Source organism: Plectropomus leopardus, chromosome 4 (genome assembly GCF_026936395.1).
Source record: "Plectropomus leopardus strain MGB_pleo_1.0 chromosome 4, ASM2693639v1, whole genome shotgun sequence".
Classification (NCBI taxonomy): domain Eukaryota; kingdom Metazoa; phylum Chordata; class Actinopteri; order Perciformes; family Serranidae; genus Plectropomus; species Plectropomus leopardus.
Genome location: NC_142179.1, coordinates 8132074 through 8159159, shown reverse-complemented (window position 1 = coordinate 8159159; position 27086 = coordinate 8132074). Strand labels below are relative to the sequence as shown.

Here is a 27086-nt window from a genome sequence, read left to right as displayed (position 1 = left end):
GCGGAGCTTAGGAGGGAAAATGCAAAGCCATCACCTTATTGCAAGAGAGGGAAAAGAGACTTTATGAATTACGTTTTTTTAATATATTTTTTCCCTAAACTGAATATCACAGCACAAAGCAGAGATAAGCAACAACGGCAAGAAATCCGCTTGTACTTTTAAATGCACTATCAAGTCTGTTTGAAATACTTTCTTGTTTGGCATTTCCATATGTGTTCGCAAAGGGATTTGTTTCTCTAAGAAGCTTGCAGGATTGATGTTCACTGCAAGCTGACCAGCTAGACATTATTGGCAGCCGAATGGAGCCAATAGTTGGGCTGAAAAAAGACTCTGGATCAAAAGCCAACATCAATTGGTTGTTGTCACCTTAGCTAATGCCGTTATTCAAACTCCAGTATTTCCTGTTCTGTCAATAGGATCAGGCACCGAGCGCCAACAGTCTGCTGGATTCTGCCCTCTCCTCAAGACTAATATCCTACGAATAGAACTTATCTGATGGGACCTTACACTTAAATCGACATTTTGAAGATCAGGGCCTAGGTCACTATTTGGAGTCTGTTCCTTAAAAGAGCTTATAGCAGTGAGACTAGACACACTCCCCAAAACGGAGTCGATAAAGTATCTGCTCATCAGGAGAGCGTGACAGCCTGAGAGATGAGACGACATCAATCATGTGGACTCCAATAGTCGCTCTGTGGCTTAGATAAAATAGGGAGCGCAGACGGGCGGCTCCTTAAATAGGCACCAAAGGAGCCACGTGGAGACCTTCTTCATCTCTCTTATTTGAAGAGGGGTCAAGAGGTCATTATATCCTCAAGAACTTCTGGGTCTTTCACCGCTGTTGTGATTGAGAACCAAACACTTACTGAATACCAAAACCGAGCTCTCCTTCTTTTTGGCTTTATTGTTTCACTGGCACTAACGTCAGGTTGATTTTTCTGATGTTATTGCTTTATGCAAGATTCACCCATACCTTCAGGAAATATAAAGAAAGGTGTTAAAAGACCAGTTCACACCGCCCGCCCGTAACTTAACTTTTACTTCCCCTAAGCCTTTTCTCTGTCACGTCTCATTTCTGCCACAACAAACTTTGCAGAAATGCAAAACGGGATGCGTGATGAACCCAAACCAGCTCTGGCATCAGGCTCCCCAGGGCAACTTCAGAGCGGGCGAGTCACAGCAGCAGCAGCTGTTGTGCTCTGGCACCTGTTGACTACGGATGTCACCCGGAATCTGAACATGTGTCTGTGAGCTACTTAAAAGTGTGCTGCCTTTACACTGCAGGGGAATCCTGTAACTAGTTTCCAGGCATTCTGTTGGTGGTGTGAATGTATTTAGACAGAGGTTCCACGCCGACTTCTGACCTAGTTTTTCTTTCAGATCTGTATTTTGACATGGGCTGTCTTACATTGAACCCTGCAGTTAAACATTGCCATTTGGTATTTTACACAAGTCAAGTCAAATCTTTTCACTTTGCACATTTAGTTGCAAAATACCATCCAACTGTTGTGTGCCACATTCTTTGAGGCTTTAAAACACCCCCTAAATTATTTCAAGATGAACAAGAGTTACTAAATGTGGGGAATAATATCTAGTATTTATTTGGTCCCTTGCCATTGTTCCAACGAATGATTATTTTGAAACTCCAACATTCTGAAAAATGTCCCTGTGGACCAAAAGCCCATTTGTTTGACAGCCCATTATCCCCAAAAACAAATGGCCATCACTTATAAAACACACACTTTTTCTGTAGTTGGAAATATGTATGGCCTGTATTCAGTTCTCCCTGCCATGAAATTGATTTTCCACCTTTAACTGTTTACCAAAAACCCCAACCCTAACCTTGACTCCTTAACCCTAACCCTTCTCATTCCTCATGCGTAAACATAACTAATACAACCAACCAATGCAACAATGAATAGCCAATCAGAGGCAGAATAAGGCAGGAAAGCCTTCGCCATAGTAGGACAAAAACTGGCACCCAGGTTCGATGATCTCTTTGGGAGAATGTGTTTCTTTCAGAGCACAGGGCTTTTTGAGCAATGGGCCTTTGTTGTTGGGATAACAGACTGTCAGACAAGTGGCCTTCGGTCCAATTTTTCTGAATGTTAGAGTTTTGAAATAATGGGCCATAACAACAATGGGCAGTCCCCATTTACACAAAGTGACCTCTTCTTCTTGTGAATCCAACAGCACTACAGAAAATGAATCGTAGAAAAGTAAGGCTTTGTAGACTCAAAGATGCACTAATGTTTTCTGTAGCTCTAAAGGAGTTTAGTTTCCTATGATTGTACATTTTTTAAAAAAAGTTATTATATTCAATTTCTGCCAATAGATCCCCCTAAATCCTGCACAATGAACCTTTAAACTGCAGAGCACTGGAAAATGGCAAAGCTTGAAAAAGGGACAGAAATGAATGGTCATCAGATCAGACAGGTTGTAAACAAGTCATCAGTTTATTTGAAAGTAAAAGTGGATGTGTTCACACCAGGAATGTTATTAATACATCATTGTTGCACAGGAAAATGTGTGCATGTAAAAGGTAACAGTTAGCATGGTGGGTGAAAACAGAACCAGGAAGCTGCAAACTGTGATGGATGCTTGCAAAACAATTTGGATAATAGTATTTATTGTGTTTCTTCCAAATAAATTCAGATAATCTGCAGGTTTGTTTCGTTCCCATGTAACTATCTCATCTTTTGAAGTATTTGACCCTTTGAAACCTGGTCAAATTGGTGAAATTATTTTTTTTAATAAAAAAAATGAAAGGGGAAATAAAAGGGTAAAATGTAGAGAGGAAAATGGGGAAAAAAGCTTGGGAAAATAAAAAGAACAAAATCGAGGAAAATGTCTAGGGAAAAACAGGATAAGGCTATTTTTCCTTGTTTCTTTTTTCTTTTTTTCTTGTTTGTTTGTTTTGTTGTTTTTTTTCTAAATGTCTTCATTTCTTCTTTCAAATCCATTCTTTAGATTTCAAAGGGTTAAATCTGCAGTGCAGATCCTTTGTCTCCCCACTCTGGTAGTGAGAATAATTACATAAACACTGTTTAGGTGTGCTTATGACATATGCCTGCAGGTGAGCTTGCTGCACCTCCTCCACCCCCAGGAGCTTTCTCTTCAAGTCTTCCCATGCAAACAAACTGGGACTTACTATATCATTCCAGTGAATGCAGAGTTTCTTTATTATCTGGAGTATTTTCCTCAGAAACATTTTGTGGACACTTTTTTAGATTTTCTGCCATAACTTTCACCATATGCTGCTCTATAGCTATTGTCTCTCCCCTCTTCCTGCCACCTTTAGCTCTTGCTGGTTGACACAGAACACATTACTTGATACAACTGCACAGGAAAGTCACCAGAGACACTACCTATTCCAGTGCACTAAAATACAGTAAAATATAGAGGGCGTTCAATGGTGGCAATAGGCTTAATCAGCATAATATAAACTCATATTGAGGGGCTGGAATATCATGGACGTTCATTATATGTCAAGTCCCACATGAGTGCAATGTTATGATTGATGACCAAAACTGCATGAAATCAAAACGTCCCCTTGCAGTGTATCCTAACATATGACCGGGGCTAAGTATGGCCATATGGCCCTTTGAAAATCACCTCTTATATCTCTGCTCTTGCTGAGAGGGCGCCGGCATCAGTCACTTTCATCTGTTTTCATCACCTCCTCTCAGACAGATAACCCACTTGAGCACCTCCTCGGGTATTCACGGTGGTACAGTATGCGGCTAATGACACAAATATACTACACACACCCCGTCATTTATCTTCTTACCACCATCATTTCTAAGTCAATTAGCCCAGTCAATATGCTGTGTCAGTTATTACCCGCAATATACCATAGGTAAATGACTTCTACGCAGTGCAGACACCTCTATCAGGTTGACACCAAGGTAAAGGCAGTTGGAGGGGAATCGGGATGACAGATTGACGGCACAGAATGAAAACAACCTCAGCTCGGTGATTCATGAACGCTTCAGTGGGGAAGTTATATGGAAACAGGAATATTTTGTAGGAGGCGTCATTACACAAAAATAGTGAATTTGAAAGTTGAAGCAAAGACCCCTATGCAAAATAGCATAAGAGAGACAAGAATCCAGAGGGCGGCATTAGTATGCATGCTTCCCCTCTCCTTCTCTGTCTTCCTCAGTTCCCAGAGTTCTCTACTGCAGTCTGATCTTCTGTGCCATCACCAGCCCTGCTACACCATCTTCCAAGATCCTTTACTCCCCGTTTTATCTTAAACATGCTATGTCGGTGACAGCGATGTCGCATGGGGAAAGAGCAGCTGAAATCTTCTTTTGAGAAGCTGGGGAAGCAGTTGTGACACTCGATCTCTAACATTGTGCTGCCGACTGACTCTGCAGAGAGGGAAGAGGGATGTATACTCCTGCCGAGGGGACACGGTAAAAATTTACTACAAGTTTAGAGATACAAACAAAAAACTTTCAAAGAAACTCAAGGCCAATGAAATATATACAGTATGCGTGTGGCTGTGGTGACAGAGAGAGGGAGGTTTTGTTTGCCTGTCACCACTAGATGTATTGCATGGTGGCAGTTGATCCGAAATTCACTCTCTCCATTTCCCTGCCGATTCCAGCAGCCTATAGGAAGCCTGTGCTGACTTATAAGGACTTTATTTAAACGCCCTATTTGTTATTCAGAACAAGTTGCACTTGGCTTAACTCTTTTTAATTTCCACACCACATTTGGGAGGCAGCATTGCCTCATCAGAAGCTCATTTTTTAACAAACTGAGAGGGGAACAGCTGCAAGTCTGGAGATTTTGTTGCCGACACGGAAAACAGTCATTAAAGCAGTTACTTGGAGTGTTTGTGGAGCCCGTTTTGCGTACCAATGAAATAGCACTGTCACCTGGGAATCGAAAGAATTCACAAACCCGCTTGCCCCGCTAAATATTGAAATTCAGTGTTATTGGTGTTATTAGGTTTGCTGCCTGATGCCATTGCCAAAAATTCAAGTAATTATTTCTTTAAACAAGTATAAAAATAACAATACGACTCTGTGTGTCCTGTTTAGCATTGCTCACATTCACTGCAGATCTAATCTGAATGTTAATGAAGCTGACAGTTCAGTGATTAAATTATTAAACCTGCAACTAACTTGTATGAATTCAAAATATCTTCTCCGTAATCAGAGTAATTTCAGGAGTCCATTCGCATTAACCCTTTGAAACCTGAGCAAATTCACAATGAGCAGTGAAAGAAGAAATGACCTAAAAATGAGCAAGTAAAAGTAAAAAAGAAAAATTTGTGAAGAAAAAAAAATACAATTTTTAGAAAAAATTAAATTGAATAAAAAACAAGCCAATCATATCTTATCTTGGAAAACTTGATTTAAACATCATAATAGCATAATTTTATGTAATTATTATAGTTAGAAATATATTTTTCCCTTATCTTTTCTTTATTTCCATAAAGATTTTTCCATAGCGTTTTAAATTTTAAAAAAAGTTGCAAGTTGTGAAAACTTTATTGCCAAGTTGCTCATTGCCTTTTCCCCCATGTTTTGAAAGGAACTCACACAAATCTGCTCAGGGTTCAAAGGTTTAAATACTTGTGAGCGGCATACGAAAGCAGCATACGAAAGTAATGTCACTCCAGGTTTCAAAGGGTTAATATATAAAAAACTGGAGCATAAACCCACATAAATGTCAACAGTACCACAATGAATTAATGAGGAAATATGACCTGAGATGCTGCAGTTAATGAGTGAGATGTTTTCTGTCTTTCGGATCAATGTTTCCAACCTGTATATCTTCTTTTTTTTATTGTCCTTCCTCCTCTCCTTCCTTTGTGTGTCTGATATTTTAGGTTCATTTCAGTCGCACTGCATTTTAATTTGGGCTGGCATCCTTGAAATTAAAGGGAAGATAAAAGGGAAACTGGCGCTATGTTAATATCTCTTTGAAGATGGAGTCAATCTGGCAACAGAATGCCTAGCCCTTATTTTCCCTTCCCTTTCCCCTCTTCCTGTATTCAGCGCGGTGGATAAGAGATAACTGCAGACTCAGCTTAGCAACAGCTTACCTTAGGTGGAGGAACTCTTAAAGCCCTCTGCTTTCATCTTGCTCCTTGTGGCAGGAACCACGCTTTGTTTTGTCTTTTTAATCTACATCTGGACACTGAATATTTATCTATGTAATTTCTGCTTATTCCTACATCCTTCCCTGCAGAGAGACACAGACTGCGGCGGGCTGGCTGGTTTTCCGAGGGTACACACAGTGCTCAGAGAAGTGTTCAGATCTTTAGTAAAAGTATATAGTGATCACAGAAAAATATACTTTATGTATCAAAAGTAAAAGTGTAGATGCATTGCTGTTTATGCAGCAGTCTGTGCTGTTGCTGTTTAAAGATACCGTTTATCTAAAAAATAACTTTCTGTCATATTTGCTGAAACTGTCACTAGATCCTGACAGTACACGAGGCAGAAGATCATTTAAAAAATGTGTCTTTCTCTAGCTCCTGTTATTGCCCCAAGTGGCATTTGAAAGAATCGGCCGTACCTGGACAAAAACAACCAATCAGGGTTGGGGGGGTGGGGGTTCCCACCAAAACATCGGTCTGACCAATCACGAGCAGTCCCATTGTATGCGAGCGCGTGGATTAGCTGTCACAGCTGTCAATAATGGTGGAAAATCCCCTTTTTGTAGAATTGAATAACTCATTAAAACTGAACTTATCACAAAAGCGAACACTTCAACAAACATCAGGCAAAAATGTATTTAGTGTGTACTTTGAGTTTTTATTTTAGCCTATGTCCATTTACTAACATGGAGGGGAGGGCTTAATGACCTATACTGCAGTCATACACCAGGGGGCGATCAAGATTAAAAAGTTATACTGTGGGGAAACTGTCATGCTGTCCATCTTTATATACAGTCTATGATCTATACACATGTCAATCACTGCTAGTGCGTGCACTGCGCTGCCAATAACGATATTGTGACAGTTACAGAAAATGGGAGAAGCACAGAAATTATTTTTCATAACATTTACCTAAGCTCTTAAGTAATTTATGTATATAGGCCACTGCTAGCTAGTTAAATGTATAAGACATTTTATAAACCTGTCATATAGTTTGTATGTAAAACCTTCATCTTCAAAGTAAGTCGTAACTCTAGCTGTCATACAGAAGCTGAGAGAGAAGTATGATATCCTCTGGAGAGTTGTGGAGTGGACATATAAAGTAGCATTAAATAAAATACTTAAGTAAAGTGCAAGTACCTCAAAATTGGAAAATAGGACAGTGCATGAGTACTGTTACTTTCCACCACTGGGTATAGATTAACCTCCTTCATGGTTTGTATGATGGGAATGTGCATATATGAAGTGGCAAAAATGAAACACTTTTTGATCATACACTGCAGACTGTTGTCTGCTGCTGTTACTGCAATAACAGCCGCCTGCACAGTAACGACAATGTGTTGCACACTTGTGTAGCCATTATGCAAGTCCTTCATGCATTTAACCTGCATAATCCTCCATTAGAATTGCAGATAATGCAAGTGTCATAAAGTGGAAACAACTCGGTACATTGCGGTACAAAACTCAGTTAATCGGCAGACAATTTTATGTAAATTCTGATGATGTAACCTGTAATTTTTCTCAAGAGGTGCTCTTGAGAATTTCTCCAAAGTGAGGCAGAGTTTCAGAAAACACTGCAATAAAATCCAGTGTCTATAAATGCAGCATCTGTAGTTGGAAACTGCTTTTTCATCACATCCAAAACCACCTATTTTTTTTGTTTCTTTTCCCCTCTTTACCCACTTCGGGCTTTATATGTAGATCATACATCACTGTCCTGTTTTAAACAAAGTATGAATGCAGGTGTTTTGATGCTGATCCATGATTTAAATTAGAAAATCACAGCCCTACTCATCTAATGCTCATTAGCAAAACATTTGATGCACGTGATTTTATTTTTTTTTCCCAAGGATCCTCGAGGACAGCTTTTGAACTAAAAAAGTGTGAAGTGCAAGAAGCAATCTGCCAGAGTTTTGACAACCCGTATCAGGGCTCTGCACCCGAGCCTCCATCTTGTCTCATCTGAGAGCCGGCGTACGCGTCACGCTGCGACTTAAATACCCAGTTAATTACTCTCAACTTGACCTGCCGGTAAAATGAGCCCGGCTGCCACTGCCGCCCATGTTTCTGTTATCTGTGCAAAAATGCATTAGCGTGTGCCCCCTTTAATGGCTTTAATTAGTCGTAAACGGAGCTGATTCTTCAGTTAAGTGGACGAGGAGTCGATACTGTAATACAGTCCCAATATGCACAGCTCTGACTCTATCTCATTGAGAAGGTGGCGCACAGGAGGATAGTTTTCACGGCAATGGCAGAGGGCGGGCCGGATAAACCCATTCAGTAATAAAGAAGGTATCAAACACTCCAGAAGCATATCAGGCAGTGCTCACTCACTGCTCTGATATGAAAAGGACATAATTAGAGCGCTGCTGTATTGACAGAGGGATCCTTATAGAGGAGCAGTTTCAATGTCAGTTACATAATGTCGAATAAGTTTCCAGTAGAGGAGATGAAACATAAGCAGCGCCTATTGTCAGCACAGGGAAAGGGACTTTATTGTGACATCTTCCTGTCAAAATAAAGTAAACATATCCTTGGGATAAGTGAATATGGGTTCAGTAAAATTGTAAAAAATAACAAAAGCTGCAATAAGAGTTCTATTTTTTCCAGTCTATCAAGAGTGAAAGCTGTCTAAAAAAAATGCTGCCAACACAAACACATCATTATTTCAGCTTTAGTCAACATCGTTTGCCCAATAAATGCTTCCCCACATAAAAAACCCTGCAGATTCAGTAAATGAGGCTACTTTGAGGAAGAGAGACCCATAAAGTCCATGTCAGTAAACCATATCTCCTTTCATCCGCTCATCCGCAAGAAAGTTTCCAGTCTCCAGTCCCTCCATTTGCTGAGTAATGCCTTGCCCGGCCGGGGGTGAGGTGCACTGCTCTCACACTGGTGGAAGCTAATGGCTGGTTAGCTTTTGAAATAACAGGCCTCTATTACGACTTTGTGTGGAGATAGAGTCCATTGACGGGAAATACTGCGATACCGCAAGTGACCTCCTAGATTTTCTCAACGTACATATATGACTCTGCCTATATAGCTGAGCATTTTTAATGGACACAGTCCTCTTTATGGAGTTGGCAGATGGGAATACTCTGCTTAAAGCTGAAAGACATTCTCTTCTCCTTAGACCAGCTTCCTATGTAGCTGTCGACAACAAAGACAATCTTTAAAAAGCTGCAGATGTCAACTCTTATGTAAAGTAATATTCAGGCCAGGAGACTACTTAAATACACAGATTACCAGTGCTGTGGGGAAAAGCTAAAGTAGATCAAGATCTTGACATTTTCCATTACAAAGAAAAACACTGTAATATGCAAACCATCCTTTTGTGGACATTTTAACCATTTGAAACCTGAGCAGATTGCTGACCCCAAAATTAGCAAGAAATTGGAAGAAACTTACCTGAAATTAGCACAAAAGAAAAGAAAAGTAAAATAACAAACAGTAACAATAGTAAATGATCCAAAAAAGTGATAAAATAGAAATGAATAATGATAATAATGATTATGTTTTTTTGTTTGTGTAGCATCATTTTAAATATATTATTATAATAATTATACTTTTGTTGATATTTCTCCTAGTTATTTGATCATTTTCTCTTTTTCTCTCTTTTAAAGCTAATTTTTGGGTCATTTTCTCGTCACTGTCACGATTTCTTTTAGCAATTTGAGGGACATTACATGCAAAGTTGATGATTACTTTTTTCCACTGTTTTTAAAAAAATAAAATCAAAGCACTGTCTTCACATTTCAAAGGTTTAAATGCTTGTGAGAGGCATCGAATGCAGCACATCTGTGCAGGTTTCAAGGGGTTAAGGCATTCAAACTGTGTTTTAGTTGTGAATAGTTTCTATCTTCAAACTCAATGAATAAAAATGTTCATAGCGAAGTCTTAGGATCATCCTGAACCTGAGTAACAAGGACCAGAATTCACATCAGCAAACGGACAGTTCACCCCAGAATCAAAACGACATTTTTCCTCTTACCTGCAGAACTATGTTTCAGTCTAGATTGTTGTGGTGTGAGTTGCAGAGTGTTGGAGATACCAGCTGTAAAATAGTTTGTCTTCTCTTGAATATAATAAAACTAGATGACACTTGGCTTGTGGTGCTCAAGGTGCCTAAAAAATACATGTGAAAATCTCAACAGCATTGTGTCTCTTTCCAGAGATCATGTTACATGAGATAATAAAGAAAGCGTGCTTCTACTCATATATGAGAGGCTCATGCCTGTGACTGTCCTTTTAAGACTTCTTCAAGTATGCAGTCCCAATGGAAATCAATTACTGCACTCAGATTTTCTATTCAATTAATTTGCACATTTACTTAAAGGACAACTAAAGCAAATGTTTTTTTTTGTTGTTGTTTTTTCCTTTCTTCTGCTTTCTAGTCACTTAACTTTAAATACTGTACTTTGTGTCTTTGTGATCTTGATTGTGATGCATACTTGTATTCTCTTGTTACTTATTTAATCTATTTAAATGTATGCACCCATGTGTTTTTTTATACTATCCCATCTTTGTGTAAATCTTTTCATCTGCTGGCTCAGAGAATAATTAATGCCGATATATGGATGTTAGCTGCCTCTCTTCACCTCTACATTCGATTCACAAATGCTCATGTTGAATGCTCTGTGGCTCAAGTGATTCAAAAATCCCTTTTTAATTAAATAGCCCATAAACAGTACCCTATGTAAGTCTTGTGAAGTTTGGCTTTATGTTGAAAATGATGTTACTTTAATATTAATAATAATAAAAAAGTGATGGATCAAAAGGTTGCATTGAAGGAAAGAGGGATTTTGGGTCCTCTGTCAGAAATTTTGAGCATCAAACACTCAATTCCTGCATTCTGGTGAATATTTATACAATCATTTGTACCTTTTCTGCATCAATTTATTGTGTAAATGTCTTCAACATTTTGGTTGAGCACATATCGAGTCACTATATCTCTTGGTTTAGGAATGTTAAGCAAAAAAAAAGATGTCACTGGTATTTTATACATTAAAATAGAGTGCCTTTCCAGTTCACCTCCTATATGGGAAGTGAATTATTTTTAAAAAGTTACACCATGTGGACTCTGTGTAGTGGGACTTTTAAATGTAGGCATATTTTTTTTCCACGTTATAGTTTCAAAAAGCTTACTGAACTGATTTACTTTACGCACACAAAAAAAATAAATAAATAAATAAAACACTACCAAGGGTCAAATATTACGTTTTAAAAAAGCTCTAAAGCTAAAAGCTCAAATGGTTGATTTGGCCTTTTAAGAAGCTAAGCTAATGTAACTTTCTGATTATTCATTGTTGTTAAATAATACATTTAATGTTTTCCATTATATATACACTGATATTAGTTTGTACATATGTTTTTTTTTCTGTCTAAATCCATGAATAATTAAATTGTCAATTCAGTAATAATATTAAGACAATACATTTTGCATTTTTATGAAAAAAAATGTGGATGAATATTTACTGTTACTGTTAATACCATATATTTAGTGTTATCACATTACAGATGTGTCCTTTTTGTCCCTCCTAAAATCTACACCTATGAATGGTACATTAGGTACTTGACACTTAATTCAAACTCTAACTTCTGGAGTAAAAGTACTCTGCACTTTGATTTATGTTTTTACGGTTGTCGAGTAGATGATTTCCTAGGTGTGATTTTAAAGTGCTTGTGATTCTGTAGAGTTTCCAGCCCTAATTTCAGTGTCACGGTACAGTGGACAACAATAAACAAGGGGAAAACCATGGGGGGGCTCAGGTGTCTTAAACTTGGAAAGGAAGGTGTACCTATTTCATGGCTGTTTCTCCAGAGTTAACTGTGGGAGATGGGAATGTAACATGTACTCCTCACCCCACCTAAAATACAGTCCGCCTCCTAAACCTTATGTGAGTCAGCAAGCAGCAGGGGGTTCTCGCAGCAGGAATGTGTGTGGGTATGTGCACGAGCGCGTGCACGTCGTGCTCATCCCGCTGAAGTGTGTATGAGCTGAGAGGAAAAGTGGAGGAAGAGTGCGCTCTCTCTCCTGTCTCATATTTCTCTGCGGTGTAATGTGCCGCCTATTCATGCGATGCCTTTTAAAGGCATGGTGGGAATCGCTTCACAGTCGGGCACGAAACTCAATATGCTAATGCCTTCCAAGGGAGCGATGGAGGGGGAGAAAACATAACCTGTCAATTACCCACGGCAAAACCACTGAAAGATTTATTGAAAACCACCAGAAATTTCCACAAGACAAAAGAGCTCGAACATGCAATAGATCAAAACACAAGCCAACAGTCGTTTGACTAATTAGAAAATCATGTCAGTAAAATTAACCTCCTCTGACTTAATGGCATCTAGTTGAATTATATTACGTTTAAGGGTGCATATGGCAGTTGTATCTTCATCAATTACTTCTTGAAAGTGCCAGGTGGAGATTTCGGGCTTTGATTTATGCTAACAGAGAAAAAGCTGGATCTGTCAAAACTCATTATCCAAACAAGTGGAGCGGGGTCTGTGTTTTTGATGAGAGATGCAAAACAAGTAAATACAGCTTGGGAAGACAAAAAAAAATAACAAAGACTGCCTCATAGATACCGTACACATCTGGAACGCACTACTGTAACAGCCAGCTTCCTTCCAGTGGCGGCACAGCTTCACCCCCATGAGTGTCTGCTGGCTGAGGACCCAAGAAGGCACAGCGGGACCATCAGCGTCGGTTTCAGATTATTTCGTTCCTCACACAGACATCATCAAGACCCCTCAGCATAATTTGTTTACAGCTCAGAGATGGAGTGTTGGCAGTGCTCATCTCCCTCACTGGAATAATTGCTGTGATGATCGGCTTTGCTGGGAACACGGACAGGCATGTGAAAACAAGCACCATTTCTGATTAGAGGTTTTTGGAAACGGAACCATGCTGACACGCCCGCAACAGCGACATATCCCCAAAACAATCTTCTCGCTCATCAGATCAATCTTTCCTTTGTGCACCCCGATCCCAGATGTCAAAGGGATTTCACTGGAACGTTTTTTGTTTTTTTTCCCATGCAGGTCTCCCGCCCGCTCTAATGCCTTGAGAGTCGTGTCAAAATGTTGCACTGCAGGATCTAAACGCTGACTGATAACATATGAAGAAAGAAAAAGCATCAATATTTGTTTTTCCTGACACCCACTGTAGACCTCTCTTGGGGAAAATCGATATGTTTTGCAATTTTACACACAAAAAACAGGTAGTTATCATAATCACTGATTGCTACCATATTGTGATCAGATGAAGATCATCATACCCCCCGAAACTAATACTTAACAAGGGAATTACAAGGATAATGAAAGCTTCAAGCAGCATTGTAGTAGCCCTCACACTTACCCACTCATCAGGGGTGCTGAAGGTACACCAGTTGACTGTTTTTGCAACTGTTAGATACTTGGTGCACAGCATGACTTAGATGTTGCATGGAATGCATGCTCCTGAAAATATTGGATTGCAAACGTGTACCACTCTCTGTGTGTCACTGTGAGGTATGAAAAAAACACAAACTAGTTATGCAATATGCTGCTGTATATCGCAGAGTAGATCACATTGTGTGAATTTCATGAATGACTTGATCTTTGTCATATAAGGCTGACTTCCTATTGTCAGTGGGTGGCCCTACAACAATTACTCAATTTGAATTTGTCAGTGTCTTCTGTCCTGGACTCCTATGTAGCATTTGAAATTTGGAGCAGACAGAGCTATGTAAAGTCAAGTTACAACAGTTGTAACACTGTTTGATGAAAATTAAATGCCTTCACAATAAATGTCATCAAGGTCTTAAAGCTTTTCAAAACCAATCTGAGATGAATCTGGTGAATGTGCTTTTATACTTTGTACACCAAAGTGTATAGGGGACCGTTTACAGTGAGGTTACAAACCCCTTCCTGTTTTGTGGATAAACATGGTAATATGACAGGTCGCTACAGCCACACAGTTCAACAAAAACTGAAGCATTTAGAAACTACAAAATCCTTAGATTACACAGACAAAATCTGTAGTCGATCGGGTGAAATCTGTAGGAGGAGTTGGTCTGCTGGAAGTAGATGTCCTCAAGGCAGGAAAATGTTAAGTTTGCAGCAGATTGGACCATGTACGGTCAAGATACAAATCACTTCACATTAAAATTGTTCACTCATAATGGCTGACTTCCTGTTGAGTTTAGGTTTTACCTACAAGTGCCTTTTTAAGTCTTGGAATGCTACATGTGGCTCACAATTTTCATACATCTAAGTGACACGTACCATGGGGACTACTTCTTTTAAGCTTTGTAGGAGGTGCTATAGAGCAATTTTGTCACAAAAACAAGTAAAATATAATTTTTTTTCAGTAGTACTGATGCATGTGCAAAGTATGAGTTTTCAAGCACCTTTTAGCCCCTCAAAATGGCATTTATTTCTCACAATAATGATTCCTTTGGTTTAAAAAGGTTCTTAGGTCTGCGCATTGGTCAGTGCTCAGGCTGTAAAGATGTCAAACCAACATTTCTGAAACTCAGCCAGCAAGCATTGCTTCGTATTTCAAGAGTTGTAATGGAAAAAGAAAAAAGGCTAGAACAAGAGAGAAAGAAAAAACAGCTTTCCACTAACACAACATACTGTATACAATGGTTCATGACCTCAGCTTTGGATGTCGCTTCAGCCTTTGATGGTGCTCTGGTTCATCGGACTTAAACCCATGGATGACATATGGTCCTGCAGTCCACACGAACCTCATCAGAGGAGGAAAATCCATGTCCACTATCCAATGCCAGCCACCAGATACATACTGAATCCCCCTCCATCATCATCCCTCTATCTTCCCACCCCTCCCCACTGCTTCCCCTGAGCCCAGCAGATTACAGATATCATTATAATGGACGTCCTGGCAGGCTAGCTGCGGTCACATTTAATTTGCTGTGGCCTGATATCTACACAAGATAATCAGCATTTACACCTGAGAGTGAAGACAGAAAGATGAGCGACAGTGTGTATGTGGGTGAGACAGTAATATAATTAAAGAGAGAAGAATGACCAACACAGTGTAGAGGGGGGTAGCAGAAAGTGAGAGTAAAGGAAGGATTGCAAAGAACTGGACGAAATATGTATTCGGCACAAAATCCACTGGGACAAAAGGAGAGTAACGATGAAGCGCACTTGTCAGATTTGCATTCTAATAAGAATGACCTACTTTGGGCCCCTGAGATGACTGAGAGCGAAACCTGATTCAAATGAACATCCCTGAACACAGACGTTACATCTTAGCTTGGAGGGAGTTACCGTCTTTTTACACTGTATTTTGCTTTGCGAGGGCTGCCCTGTCCAATTACATTCAGATAAACAATAGGGTTGTTCTTTCAAAGTTAAGGTTATAGGGCACTCATATCGTAGCAAATGAGTGGGATCTTCATTGATTCCACTTTTATGCTTGTGAGTATGTTTGGAAAGTCTTACTTTACTCCTGCAGCCGTTGCAGGATTATGCATTTCCTGCTCAACAAATCCTTTTACTCCCACCTGCCATTGAGGGCATTGATTTGTGTATGAAAGAAAGTTACATCTGCCACCTATAATTTGTGGAATTCTTGTGTAAAGCCACCAGAACAGGTATATATTATATATGATTAGCACCTACGGAATGAGCTTTCACATCTATAACAGATCAATTTCCCCTGAGCAAGAGGAGTGATGACCTATTTCCTTTGAAGGGCTCCCCATACATATTTCAGCTGTGAACTACCTACCAGGCTCACAGGGAGACACATTGCTGTTGTGAATGTATTGCAGTGTGATTGTATGAAAGCACAATCTTACACTGAGTTTCTGAAAGGCTTTCTTCTATTTCAAATTTAAATAAAAGTATGGAACAATGCAAAGTTCAGTTCTCTATCTATCTATCTATCTATCTATCTATAAAACATCCATTGTAACAATTCATTTTGAATCAAATTATATCCGAAACAAGAAAAAAAAAATCAGACTTACTTCTAGGTCAGGCCTCTGCCCAAAGAACTTGTGTAACTCTACTTGCTCCAAAATACATTCAGTAATTATCTCTCTGCATAAAAGTTTATTAGTAGTGACAGGGCCCTCTATTACCATGCAAGGATGTGATTCCCTCATGCCTACCTGAGCATGACGAGGAAATCACCGAATTCCTTTGAAACGAGGCACGCATGTAATCCAGAGAAATTTTATCTTATTGGTGACAGCCTCGCAGTTTACTGTTCAATTTCTTTATAGCATGTTAGAGCTTTATTTATCTACAACTAATGCAAACAGAAAACCATTTACTGCAGCTTCACACTGAAGATGTTTATTGCGAAGCCACCATTCTTCGTTCTGTGACAAACAGAAAATCTGTTTGTTATAGAAGTTAGCACTGACTAACATTGTTTGCAAAAATGCATCTCAAAAACAAGCCAATGGCTATTTTTTTGTGAATTTTGCTGCATGGGACTGGCTTTACATCTCCAAAGTCTCAGCAAGTTAATGAACTTTATTGTGCCTTACTTGCTGAAAAAGAGATCATGGTCGCAATTTAAACTTTCGGCTGCACTATAAACAAACCTTATAAACCTTCAAATCATGTTTGTATATTACTACACTGTTTTTAGAATTATGTTTTGGTAAGAGTGCAATGTTGCCGGGATTCAGAGATGTGTATTTGAGTTAATGAAACACTACATTTATGTACCACACTGGATTCGCAGGGATTCAGTGGACATACAAAGTGCAGTACTGTGAAACCAGCGTCCAGAGTTTGTGTCCAGACTCCTTTCTGTAGTTATGTTTAAGCAACAAAATCACTTTAGTTGAGGTTGGTAAAGGCTGTGATTTTGGTTGTGTTGGTTTGTTTGGTACATGCTACTGAAAAAGGTTATGAAAAAAAAATGCTGTAGTCATTACAGGTGGATACTGTATTGCAAAATTCCCTATTTTAGCAGAACCACACTTTGCTGATACATTCATTATCAACAATTTTGCTACTTAATTAGGTACCTTAATTAACAACATTTTCTCATTATGTTAAAATAAATGCAATTTTCTGAACATTCCTTCAAAAATGTATTTGCAGTTTGAAATTAGTTGTGTACAAACATAATTTCTTAAAACATCTGTTGCTCTTCTATCATACTTATTGTTGTATTCTGTTCAATGTTTTCTGTAGTAGCCTGTTAGAACACATTTTCTGTTACCATCGGCTTAGGGAGTATTCATTTTATCATACTTTCCTACCTACCTGAAATTAAACACTGTCTGTATTTTGGAAAACCATAGTATAACATAATACCATTACACTGCCCAAGCCATGGTAACCATGAGTGTCACCTAACCAACCACGACTGAATGCCTTTTAAAACCTTTTAGATCACACCCCCAGACATATTGTGTACTTATTTAACAATATATGCCAAAAAATATATAAATTAGAAATTAATTTTTGGTATTCTGATATCAAAATCCAAAAATATTTTCTTCTGAAGAGCAAAATATGATGTACACTTCCGAAAACTAGTACCAACCGATTTAACCAAGATTACCATGTTGTCATGATCCTGGGTTTATGTTTATAGCGTTGTGTTTTTTCTTGTTTCATGTATTCATTTGTTTAGTTTATATCCTATTTTACTTTGAAAGTTAAGGTCTTCATGTATCATGTCTTGTGTTACTTCCTTCCTTTGTCTGTTTCCTGCCTTTTTTCTGTCACACCTGTCTTAAATTAGACTCGTTTGCCCCTCCCTGATCCCAGAGTCTTCCCTGCACACCTGTTCTTTTTTAGTCTTATTTGCTTCACCCTAGTGTTCCCTGCCACTCCCTTGTTGTTAGCGTTTGCCTCATTTTGCCGATCTCCACCTTCTTCAGCTGTGTCTTGTTCTTGTGATTAGTTTCCTGTCTATATATACCTGTGTCTTTGTGGTTTTGGCTTTTCTTTCCTTTTGTACATTTAGTTTTGCTCCTTACCTGTTTTTACGAGCCTTACAGCTCACTTTTTCTTCAAGCCTTTTGTCTGTCTATTGTTCTGCATTTGGGTTCTCATTCTCATCTGAAGCATAACACATGACATCCATTCATCAATCAATCTGTAACCTCTAGCCACATAGGGCTAAGACTAAGTTAGTCAGCTCACAACAGTAGGTTTTGTCAGTGAGTCTTTGTTACCCCAAATACTGTGGATATGGGCCCACTGTGTAGCATTTATTAACTATGAGAAAAGTGGTATCTGTGAAAGCTCAAGAGGATGCAAAAGGCATTTTAGACTGGACAGCTTGAGCAACTAACATTACATGTTGCATAACATGGACTTTGTCTTCTCTCTCCCTGGCTGATTCTAGTGTTATCCTATCTGTAACCTCACTGTTATGACAAGCACACCTTTCAACAATCAATTCAAATTTCTCCCAACATTATCTCCCACCTGCCTATCCTGTCTCACTTGAAAATAATACAGAAGCTAGATACTCTTGGAATAACATTTCAACTAGAATTCAAAGGAAATTAATAACAATGAGCATCACTTTCTTGAAACAAGGTTGGAAATCTCAAATGCTGCAAAACAATTAAAAAAAATACAGTTGCTTATAGAAAAAGCTTGACACAATATAATTTATGTTGGAAAAAAATGGGTCACATTGGAAGTCTTTAATGAACTTGTTTCATGAAAATTAGATTTTAGGATGTAAGAAGTTATGACTTTCTTTCAGTGTGTTGTTCTGATGCCACAGATAGATACACTATCTAATTTATGGTTTGTCTAGCCTGGCTGTCTGAATACGCCGCCCTCTCTGTCATTAAGTGTGCGCCGTGATCTCAAGGTGCTTTTTTCTTTCACCCCACGCTGTCTAACTACCCTTTGAAAGCTTGCTGAAATATGCAGTCTGTAAATTCAGCTTACAGTATTTGTCCTTCACATAAAAAAACAACCATATATGCAGCTATTTATGCAAGTCACAGTCTTTCTGAAGCAGTCTTTTAGAACTTTGCCTTGAATGAAGATAAATAATTAGAAGAATATGATCCAATAATGCATACAGTAGAAAAAAGGTGACCCCCCTTGGCTGAAGCGCCTCAACGATAGGATGCCAGGGATTGAGTAAGACGCAGCATCAAAACACCAACTCCCATCTGTCGAGTTTGCATGCTAATCACAACAACAGGCAGACTCACAAAGGATGATCACAAGCATTGGAAGGGAGTCCATTTCACGTCACGAACGCTAATGAGATCAATGCGGCTAAAAATACCAGAGAATATTTATATATCCATGGGGGTAAAAAAAAAAAAGGTTCTTCTTTAGGATATTGTCCCTCTAAAATATTCAGCTGAACATTTGGCAGTCCGGCTGTTAAAAGCGCAGCAGCCGATACTGCATGAGTGCAGACTTCAGATCAGGTCATATGTCAGCAAAATGTGGGTAATTATATCAAAATGTCCTCCCTGTTTACTGCAGCCAAGTATTGATGGACCTGCCTCTTTGCTATCATCAGTTTTTGTAATACACACATTCTATCCATTGCCCAGACAATCTTGCTTTACGTTGTTAAAATATTTCGTTTTGTGCTTATCTGTCAGGGTTTGACAGATAAGGCAGGAGACACCGTTTCTGATATTTCTGTATTCATTGTTGTTTGATTCTCTAGCTTTAAATATGACAACTTTTATGCCTTTTTTCTATAACAAGTTGTCACTTTTTTATATTCTGTGTCAGCAATGATACTCAACACTTCTATTCAAACCAAATGAAATCAGCAGTTTCAGGTGTGAATAAAAAAAGATATCCTTCTTCTCAACAGCTTCCTTTAGCGGCATCTATCTCTTAGGGAAGTCAACCATTAATTGGCTGAACCACAAAGAATATTTTTAACCGGTTACGCATGCCGGTCTTTTAATGCGTTCTCATTCCCATGTTGTCAAATACCGCTGCTTGGTCAGTGATTTCTATGAAGCAAAATAACTTTATTTGTCATCATATGAACCATACAATGAAACTGCAAACTCCTTGTGGTGCAAAATACACATTAGTAAATTATTTATTCAAAAATGTTTAAAAAGTTGCCAAGTAAAGACAAGGTACTAATGGTTAAATACACACAATAAGAATAAATAATGTAGTATGAAGTGTGCCATAAGACACCAGCGTCAAAAGCCACCTTTTACAGCCGTATGATACAGCACCCATCGGCCAAACGGCACCTCTCTGTTCTTATGATATGCCACTGGGCGGCATCAGTTGGTGGGACGGCAACTGTTGTGGTGGTACAATATGTCACCAGAGGGCATCAGTTTGAAATGCTGCCAGTAACGATGTAATATAAGGAGCCGGAAAGTCTTTATTGGGTGGTTGGGAGGAGCAGTGAATGGGTCCAACAAACCCTGGACTTTCACCCAGGAGTGCTCTCTTCTGTATGAATGTTGAGCCATTTCATATTTTTTTTGTTCTAAACCTAACCATGTTCTTCTGTTTCACAAGGAAATAAATATAGATAAGGGGTGTTTTACCAATGTTTATTTTGAAAAAGACTGTATGCAACTAACGAGCAGAAACTGAAATGCCACGATAAAGCTCACTGAGTCAATGGATATTGTTTTTTGTTTTTCTTTTAATACCAGTTTATTAGGTGTTGAGCTATCAACAGCAAATTATTACACAATTAACTTACAATATCTGTCTATATATTGATGTATCTATCTATCTATCTGTCTGGTATGTGTGTTGGTAGATCAATGTGTGATCAATGTGTGATCAATGACATTGTACTTGTGCTCACATCTTGGATCAGCCAGCCACTTTATCTATCTGAGTGGCACTGCAGCTTGCAGAAAGAAGAGCGGAGCAGGGTTGACGTATAAGGCTGACAACGGCTCCATTCATGCGTCTAATTTAAGAGCGGCTTCTGCTCTGTCTAATTAACAATTTACTAGGCCATCAGTCAGCCTCCCCATTGTGGTATAATCAGCGTCACCGGCGTTCAGGCAGCTCGGTGCACACTTTCGCATCTGCAGTGGGATTACAACGACCATGCAACTTTCATGGATACACGCAGAAAAGTGGGCACGGCGTGTTCCAAGGACAAATGCGAAACCCCAGATTGAAAGATGACACTGTGCAGTGGAGTGAGATGGGCAACGTGTTCAACAAATTAGCCAGCTCTGTTTGTGCATCTATGTGCTGCAGCTGTATAATGTTATTGCCGTGTTAAAGGAATCAGCAGATGCATATTTGCTTCCCTGTGGAGGGGCTTTCATGTTGCTTGCTGGTTGAGACGGGTCAGCACGTGTCACGACTTTGGTGTGAACGCAACTCTGATGCAACTACATCTGCACACATTTCACTTTCCTGTTATTTAAGGGTTAGGCTTAGGCACACGGGGGTTTTGATCTGCTTGGTCATGCATAGGCACCTTTAAAGGATTATGATACAGTGTCAGAGTGGATTTTTGTAAGAAATGACACAAATAAATCCTTCCATAAAGGTTCCATCCGCCTCACCACCCTAAAGTTGCATAACACTAATTCTTGTCGTCCTCCCTCTTCTCACAAACCCTCCTCAAGACAAAAGCCATCACATATTTCTTTTTTTTCATTTGTTTTCTTTGAGGAGAGTAATGCAAGGAGTAGAGGGCTAGCATCTACAGTTTTATGCTCATTGTCCCCCCCAAATATTCTGACAGAAGAATAATAACCCACAGAGAGGATTAAGGGCTGGTAATCTGGGGGAATAGTGTATTCCATTTCCACTGCTTTCTGTATTATTTCGCCCCTTAGCTTCCTCTGTATAAACAAATAGAATTTCACTCGTTTATCCACTTAGTTCCTCTGTCTTGCTGATTAGCAGTGAAGGGCTGGGAGGCTGGGATAACCTAGAGCGGATAGTTCCAAGGATATCTAAGGCCAGCATGCCTGTGTGTGTGTGTGTATGTGTATCAGTGGGAAATCTGCGTGTGTGTTTGTGTGTGTGTGCATGTATTGTATAAACAAATGCAGTGCTACTTGAAGGGCGCGGCCAATTAAAAGAAGCCCCTGAAGGAGTGTGCTCATCAGGATGCAGTGAACATAACAGATCCACTCTAAGATAGCCTGCTGCAGTCTGTCACTGTAACTGAGGCATTAATACCACCAAGACTATGTAGCTCAAAATATTGACATCTTCATCCTTTAGACACAGAGCAATCGATAAGAAATATGAATACAATGGCTCACGGGATCACAAACAGACACAAACCGACCATGAGATGCAAAGGACCTGCAACGAGACACAAAATAATGTCAAAAAGGGGCAAAAACACCACAAAGAGACACAATCGCCCAATAGAAGACACAAAATTATCTCAGACACAAAACAACCACAAAGAGACACAAATAGATGACAAGGGCAAATCAAGCACAAAGAGACACTAAACAACCAAAGAGTACACAAAATTATCTCAGAGAGAAGTTAAACACAAAAAATGACTATGAAGAGACACAAAATTACCAAATAGACACAAAAAGATGCATAACAACTACAGAGCAAGGCAGAACAACAAAAAGGAGACTTTGTGGTGGTTTTGCCTGTGTGTCTTGCTCATAAGTAGCAGAGGTGGTGGGTTTTGCATATCTGTGCCTAGGGCCCCATTGTCTCATAATCCGCCCATGCATGAGGAGAACAATTCAATTTTGGACATATTTAGATGGATTAAATCTCTTTTTGGTAAGTTTTAGATACTATTATCAAACAATTATGACTCTGTTGCTAGGAGACTTTAATTATGAATCTGGGTGTGCAGGTACATCAGTGGATGGGAATGGTATTGGCAAACAAAGAGATTCTGTTGTGATAAAGCTGGAAAAAAAGTGTTGTGCAGATAAGACAAAGACAGGTGGAACAAAGGCTGGATGTCTGCATTGGACTGCACTGGAGCCAATTATCCTCAAACTGCCCTCTGTATTTACACTCATTGTCTGCTGGATCTACTGCCAATACAGACAACAATGCTGATATGTTTTGTGAAAGAACACCAAGCCAAACCTTCTGTTTACCTCCCTCGGTGTGGTTCGGTCTTAGTTGCCACCAAACCACATGTTGCACTCATATTGACTCCCATTGACCCCCAAAATTTCCTCACAGAAGGACAATAGGCATTCTGTGACCTTTATCGACCTCTATTGGTGACCAGAAGGAATTGCAACAACATTAGCAGAACTTATTATCTCCACTTCTTGGAGCTGCTCAGGTTTCTGCATCAGGTAATGAGGCTTATTAGTCTTCATAGCTGAAAGGTATTAGCTCATAGCAGCGTCCTCAATTGTTAAAGAGTTGGGAAAAGTGAATAAATGAGACCGGGGAGACTGGGAGTGTCTTGAAAATTCAGGCCAAAAAAAAAAAAAAAAGCCAGAAATGAAAGCCAGAAATCTCAGGACCTGGCAGAGTAATCAATGAGTCAGTTGTATTGATCAACAACCTTTCCAGCTACGGATATATCGTAGTCATTTCTGTACCGTGGGGACTTAAAAGTCCTGCATACGTAGTTCCCCTTGAATGCCTCAAGAGAAGAGTTGTGCTTTTTATTGGCGTCCTTGGCCAATTAGGAGAATAAGAGAAACTCCAAAACAAGTAACACATTCCAAACTGAAAAAAAATGCAGAGTTGCTAATTCTCTTTTTTCTCTTGCTTTTGCTAACATCCATAGAGATGGCACACTGACAGATGATGAAAAATAACTTGAAAATGCACGGTGGCACACATGATAAGTCGTACAACCTTCACACTTCTTAATTTCACATGCATCCTCTCTTCCTTTCTGCCTCTCCCTTCCTCACACCTCCCCATGCACTCATAGAACACTACACCCACACACACATTATTCTTCCCAGCCCTCCCTCTGTGCTCATACACACACCCATACAAACACAAAGATGGATCAATTTCACGTTCCCTTTCAGGATGCGGAAGATGCCATGTCTCTGTCACTTTATGACTGAATGTTTGATCTCACCTAATGCCTCTATGCAAATCAGCTATTGTTATTATTTTTTCTTTTTTTTTTGCCATCCTTTTCTTTACAGCTTGATACGTTGTATTATCGCGCCAACACAGATGCTTCATCTTGTGGCCTATTTTTTTAAAAATAGGCCAGAGTTTTTTGGCAAGCCATGTCCAAAACAATAACAAAGTTAACTAATTGGGGAAAAAAATGCCCTCATTGTGTAGTGGTTTAAAACTCCCGAAGAGAAAGCTTTCGGTTCCACCATAATGGTTTTATCCATTCATTTGGGCTTTATTGGCTTTGCTTGGCAGTAGACAGGGAGCAATGGCACCCCCGAGCAACAGTTTTCCCACAGAGTCATTTGATCATATGCTGACTGGGTGAAAAAGAGTGTAAATTAAAGTCCCTACTCACTCCGACGCTTTTAACACAAGACACGACAGGCCATATTTTCTCAGCCAAATCACAAGCCTTGACAGATGGATACCAATTATAATTGCAGACGTAAAAAAAAAAAAAATTAAAAATCAGACATAGGTGTATGTCAGAACCCTGGTGCTAAATCACACCAGCAGTCAGATGATGAAAACCTGCCTGAAGGGTCTGTGGGACCCAGAGCCATTCTGTGCCAATGAAGGGGGTTGTACACTTGAATTTGCATCACCCTGTGACATATCAAAGAGAATGCACAAGTAGACGTGCCCCTTTGATTCTGCTAGTTGTGAAATGCAAAGTTACTCTGCAGGCCCACAATAATCTGCGGCTTTCTTACCGTAATCCTGCAGTTTTAGCCAAGTAATGAACAACGTGAGGAAGAGAGTGTACAGCGTGTTGCATAAGCGCCCCTGTGTGTGCGTGTGTGTGTGTGTGTGTGCAGGGGTGGGGCAGGGTGGAGATGAGGGTTTTCCAGCAGCTCTTGATGGAACAAATTGGATGTTGCATACATGCACTTATCTCATCGTGGTGCTGCTTTTCGAACATTGCACGCCACGCTGGTGTTATTCTCTGCGCACTGCATTAAACATATTTACACAACACAGGCACGGGTACATTCAGGCGTGCAGGGAACACACGCACTGACATGCCAGGTGCTTCCCCCTTCTCCCCCTCCTCCTCCTCCCTCCCTTCTTCTACCTATCTGCGCACAAATACACACACACACACACACACACGCACACACACACAGCCTACAGCATGCTTCTGCCAAGAACTGAAATTCTTAGCCATTTCCGGCGGGAATGAGGGAGCATTTTCTGTCCTCATTAGAATAGCTCCACGTCCAGTCGGTAAAAGCTACAAGGCCCCAATTTCCTGTCTTTTTGGCGGCACCCTGAGTGGGACGATGCCTCAAAAACACCAATTATAAGCCAAGGAGCTGGAGAGAAAAGCGGTATTATTGGGCCGCCAAGCGGACCATCTGCAGATTTCATCAAAAGCTCAGCCCACAGCGGCCAGACGGGCTGATCGGATGCCCGGGTTAAGTTGCGATATCATGCGGAGCATATTGACCACCACAAACACTACACTGCCTCTCACTCACTCGCGCGCACGCTCTCTTGCGCACTCACACACGCACGCATGCAAAAGAGCGGAAAAAAGCACAAAATCTGTTTTGAATTATGACTCAATTAAGAGCCACTGAGTCAAGGTCGTTTACAGCCGCAATATCCATAACTGATACTGTAGCTTGCTTCTTTTACGCACCAACAGACAAGAGCATAATGTGTTACTGTGCAGATTAGATGTGATTTTGCGCACATTATCAGTCATGTACCAGTTTAACCTAACCCCGGAGGAGACAGCAGAGTAAACTCCAATTAGGACTTCTGATTTATCTGTGCTTGTCTCCACAGACAAGCGACCGATGTGGATTTTATCACTGCGCAGTAACCGAGCAGGATCCTCCTGTCTGCTTTATGTGAAAACTTTAAGAAGACGTCCTATCGTCTAATGCGTACTCACCATCGATAATAACGGTCTTCATGATTTAGATGGGGTTGAAATCCAGAAGCTGTATAAATCCCAGTCGAATGAATCCCAGCCTGCGCGGAGACAGATAGGATATCCGCTGTTTATTGCAATTTATGGGGTAATTGCAAATCCAGTGCAAGGTGGGGGAGACGGACAGCCTAACGCACCCCTGCACCCTTCAAACTTTAGCCGTAGGTCTTCCCGAGTGGGGAGCCACGTCTCCGGCTGCACCCGAGCTCAGTCATTTGGACGAGGGATTAAGGAAAAAATAGTCAGCAATAAACATCCAAATTGGGATCAGCAGACTCGACAAACCAGTCGACACCTCCCCAAAATATAGGGCGCGCAAACAGCTTCGGAGAAGAGCTCTCAAAGTGTTAAAGTGGAAAATCAGCGACACAGGCGAAAAATCAGTATTGAATCCATGTTTTTATTAATAGAAATCGCAGCACATATCCAGTCCGATCACTTGCTCCCCGCTGTATATTTCCCAAGTACACGGAGAAAAGTGTGGTGGATGCGCACGGATGTCGGCCGCACTGGTGAGCGTCAGTGTGCGTTTACCGCGGGGAGGTGGGAAGCGAGGGCGGGGCAGCGAGGTGCGTTTGGCAGAAAGAGGGAGTGAGAGAATTCAGAGATGAATGTTTTATGGGGATGTATCACGCTGCAAAAAATATTCATCTTAAATTAAAAAAAGTGGATTTTTCTTATCAGTCAAGGCTTTACGCATTTATTCCATTTGGTGTTTCCTGCCTGGTTTCACAACAGTTATTCATAGATCCACTCCACAAATAAAATGTATCAGAAAAATAAGTTATTTTACTTAACTGGCGGACTTTAAAGATTTCAAGAGTGAATCTGAGACTTAATGACTTATTCAGACGGACATTTCTTGCAGCGCAGGGCTGCGCTCTAATGAATGTTTTATGTGCAGAGGGGGGTGGTGTGGTGGTGGTGGGTAGGAAGGTGACGTGAGGCGAATCTATTTGGATCGGCCACGGCCAGGCACGCACATGCATACGAAAA

The 27086-nt window shown here is 40.1% G+C and overlaps 1 protein-coding gene across 1 annotated transcript in view; it reads right to left on the bottom strand.

Annotated features, from left to right (window-relative positions):
- rtn4r (reticulon 4 receptor) overlaps positions 1 to 26636 on the bottom strand; it is a 55229-nt gene extending 28593 nt beyond the window's left edge. Inside the window, exon 1 of the mRNA XM_042488215.2 lies at positions 26052 to 26636. Within this exon, the coding sequence (XP_042344149.1) occupies positions 26052 to 26073 (22 nt within the window). The 5' untranslated portion in view covers positions 26074 to 26636. The remainder of the gene's footprint in view (positions 1 to 26051) is intronic.
- Positions 26637 to 27086: the final 450 nt, after the last annotated feature.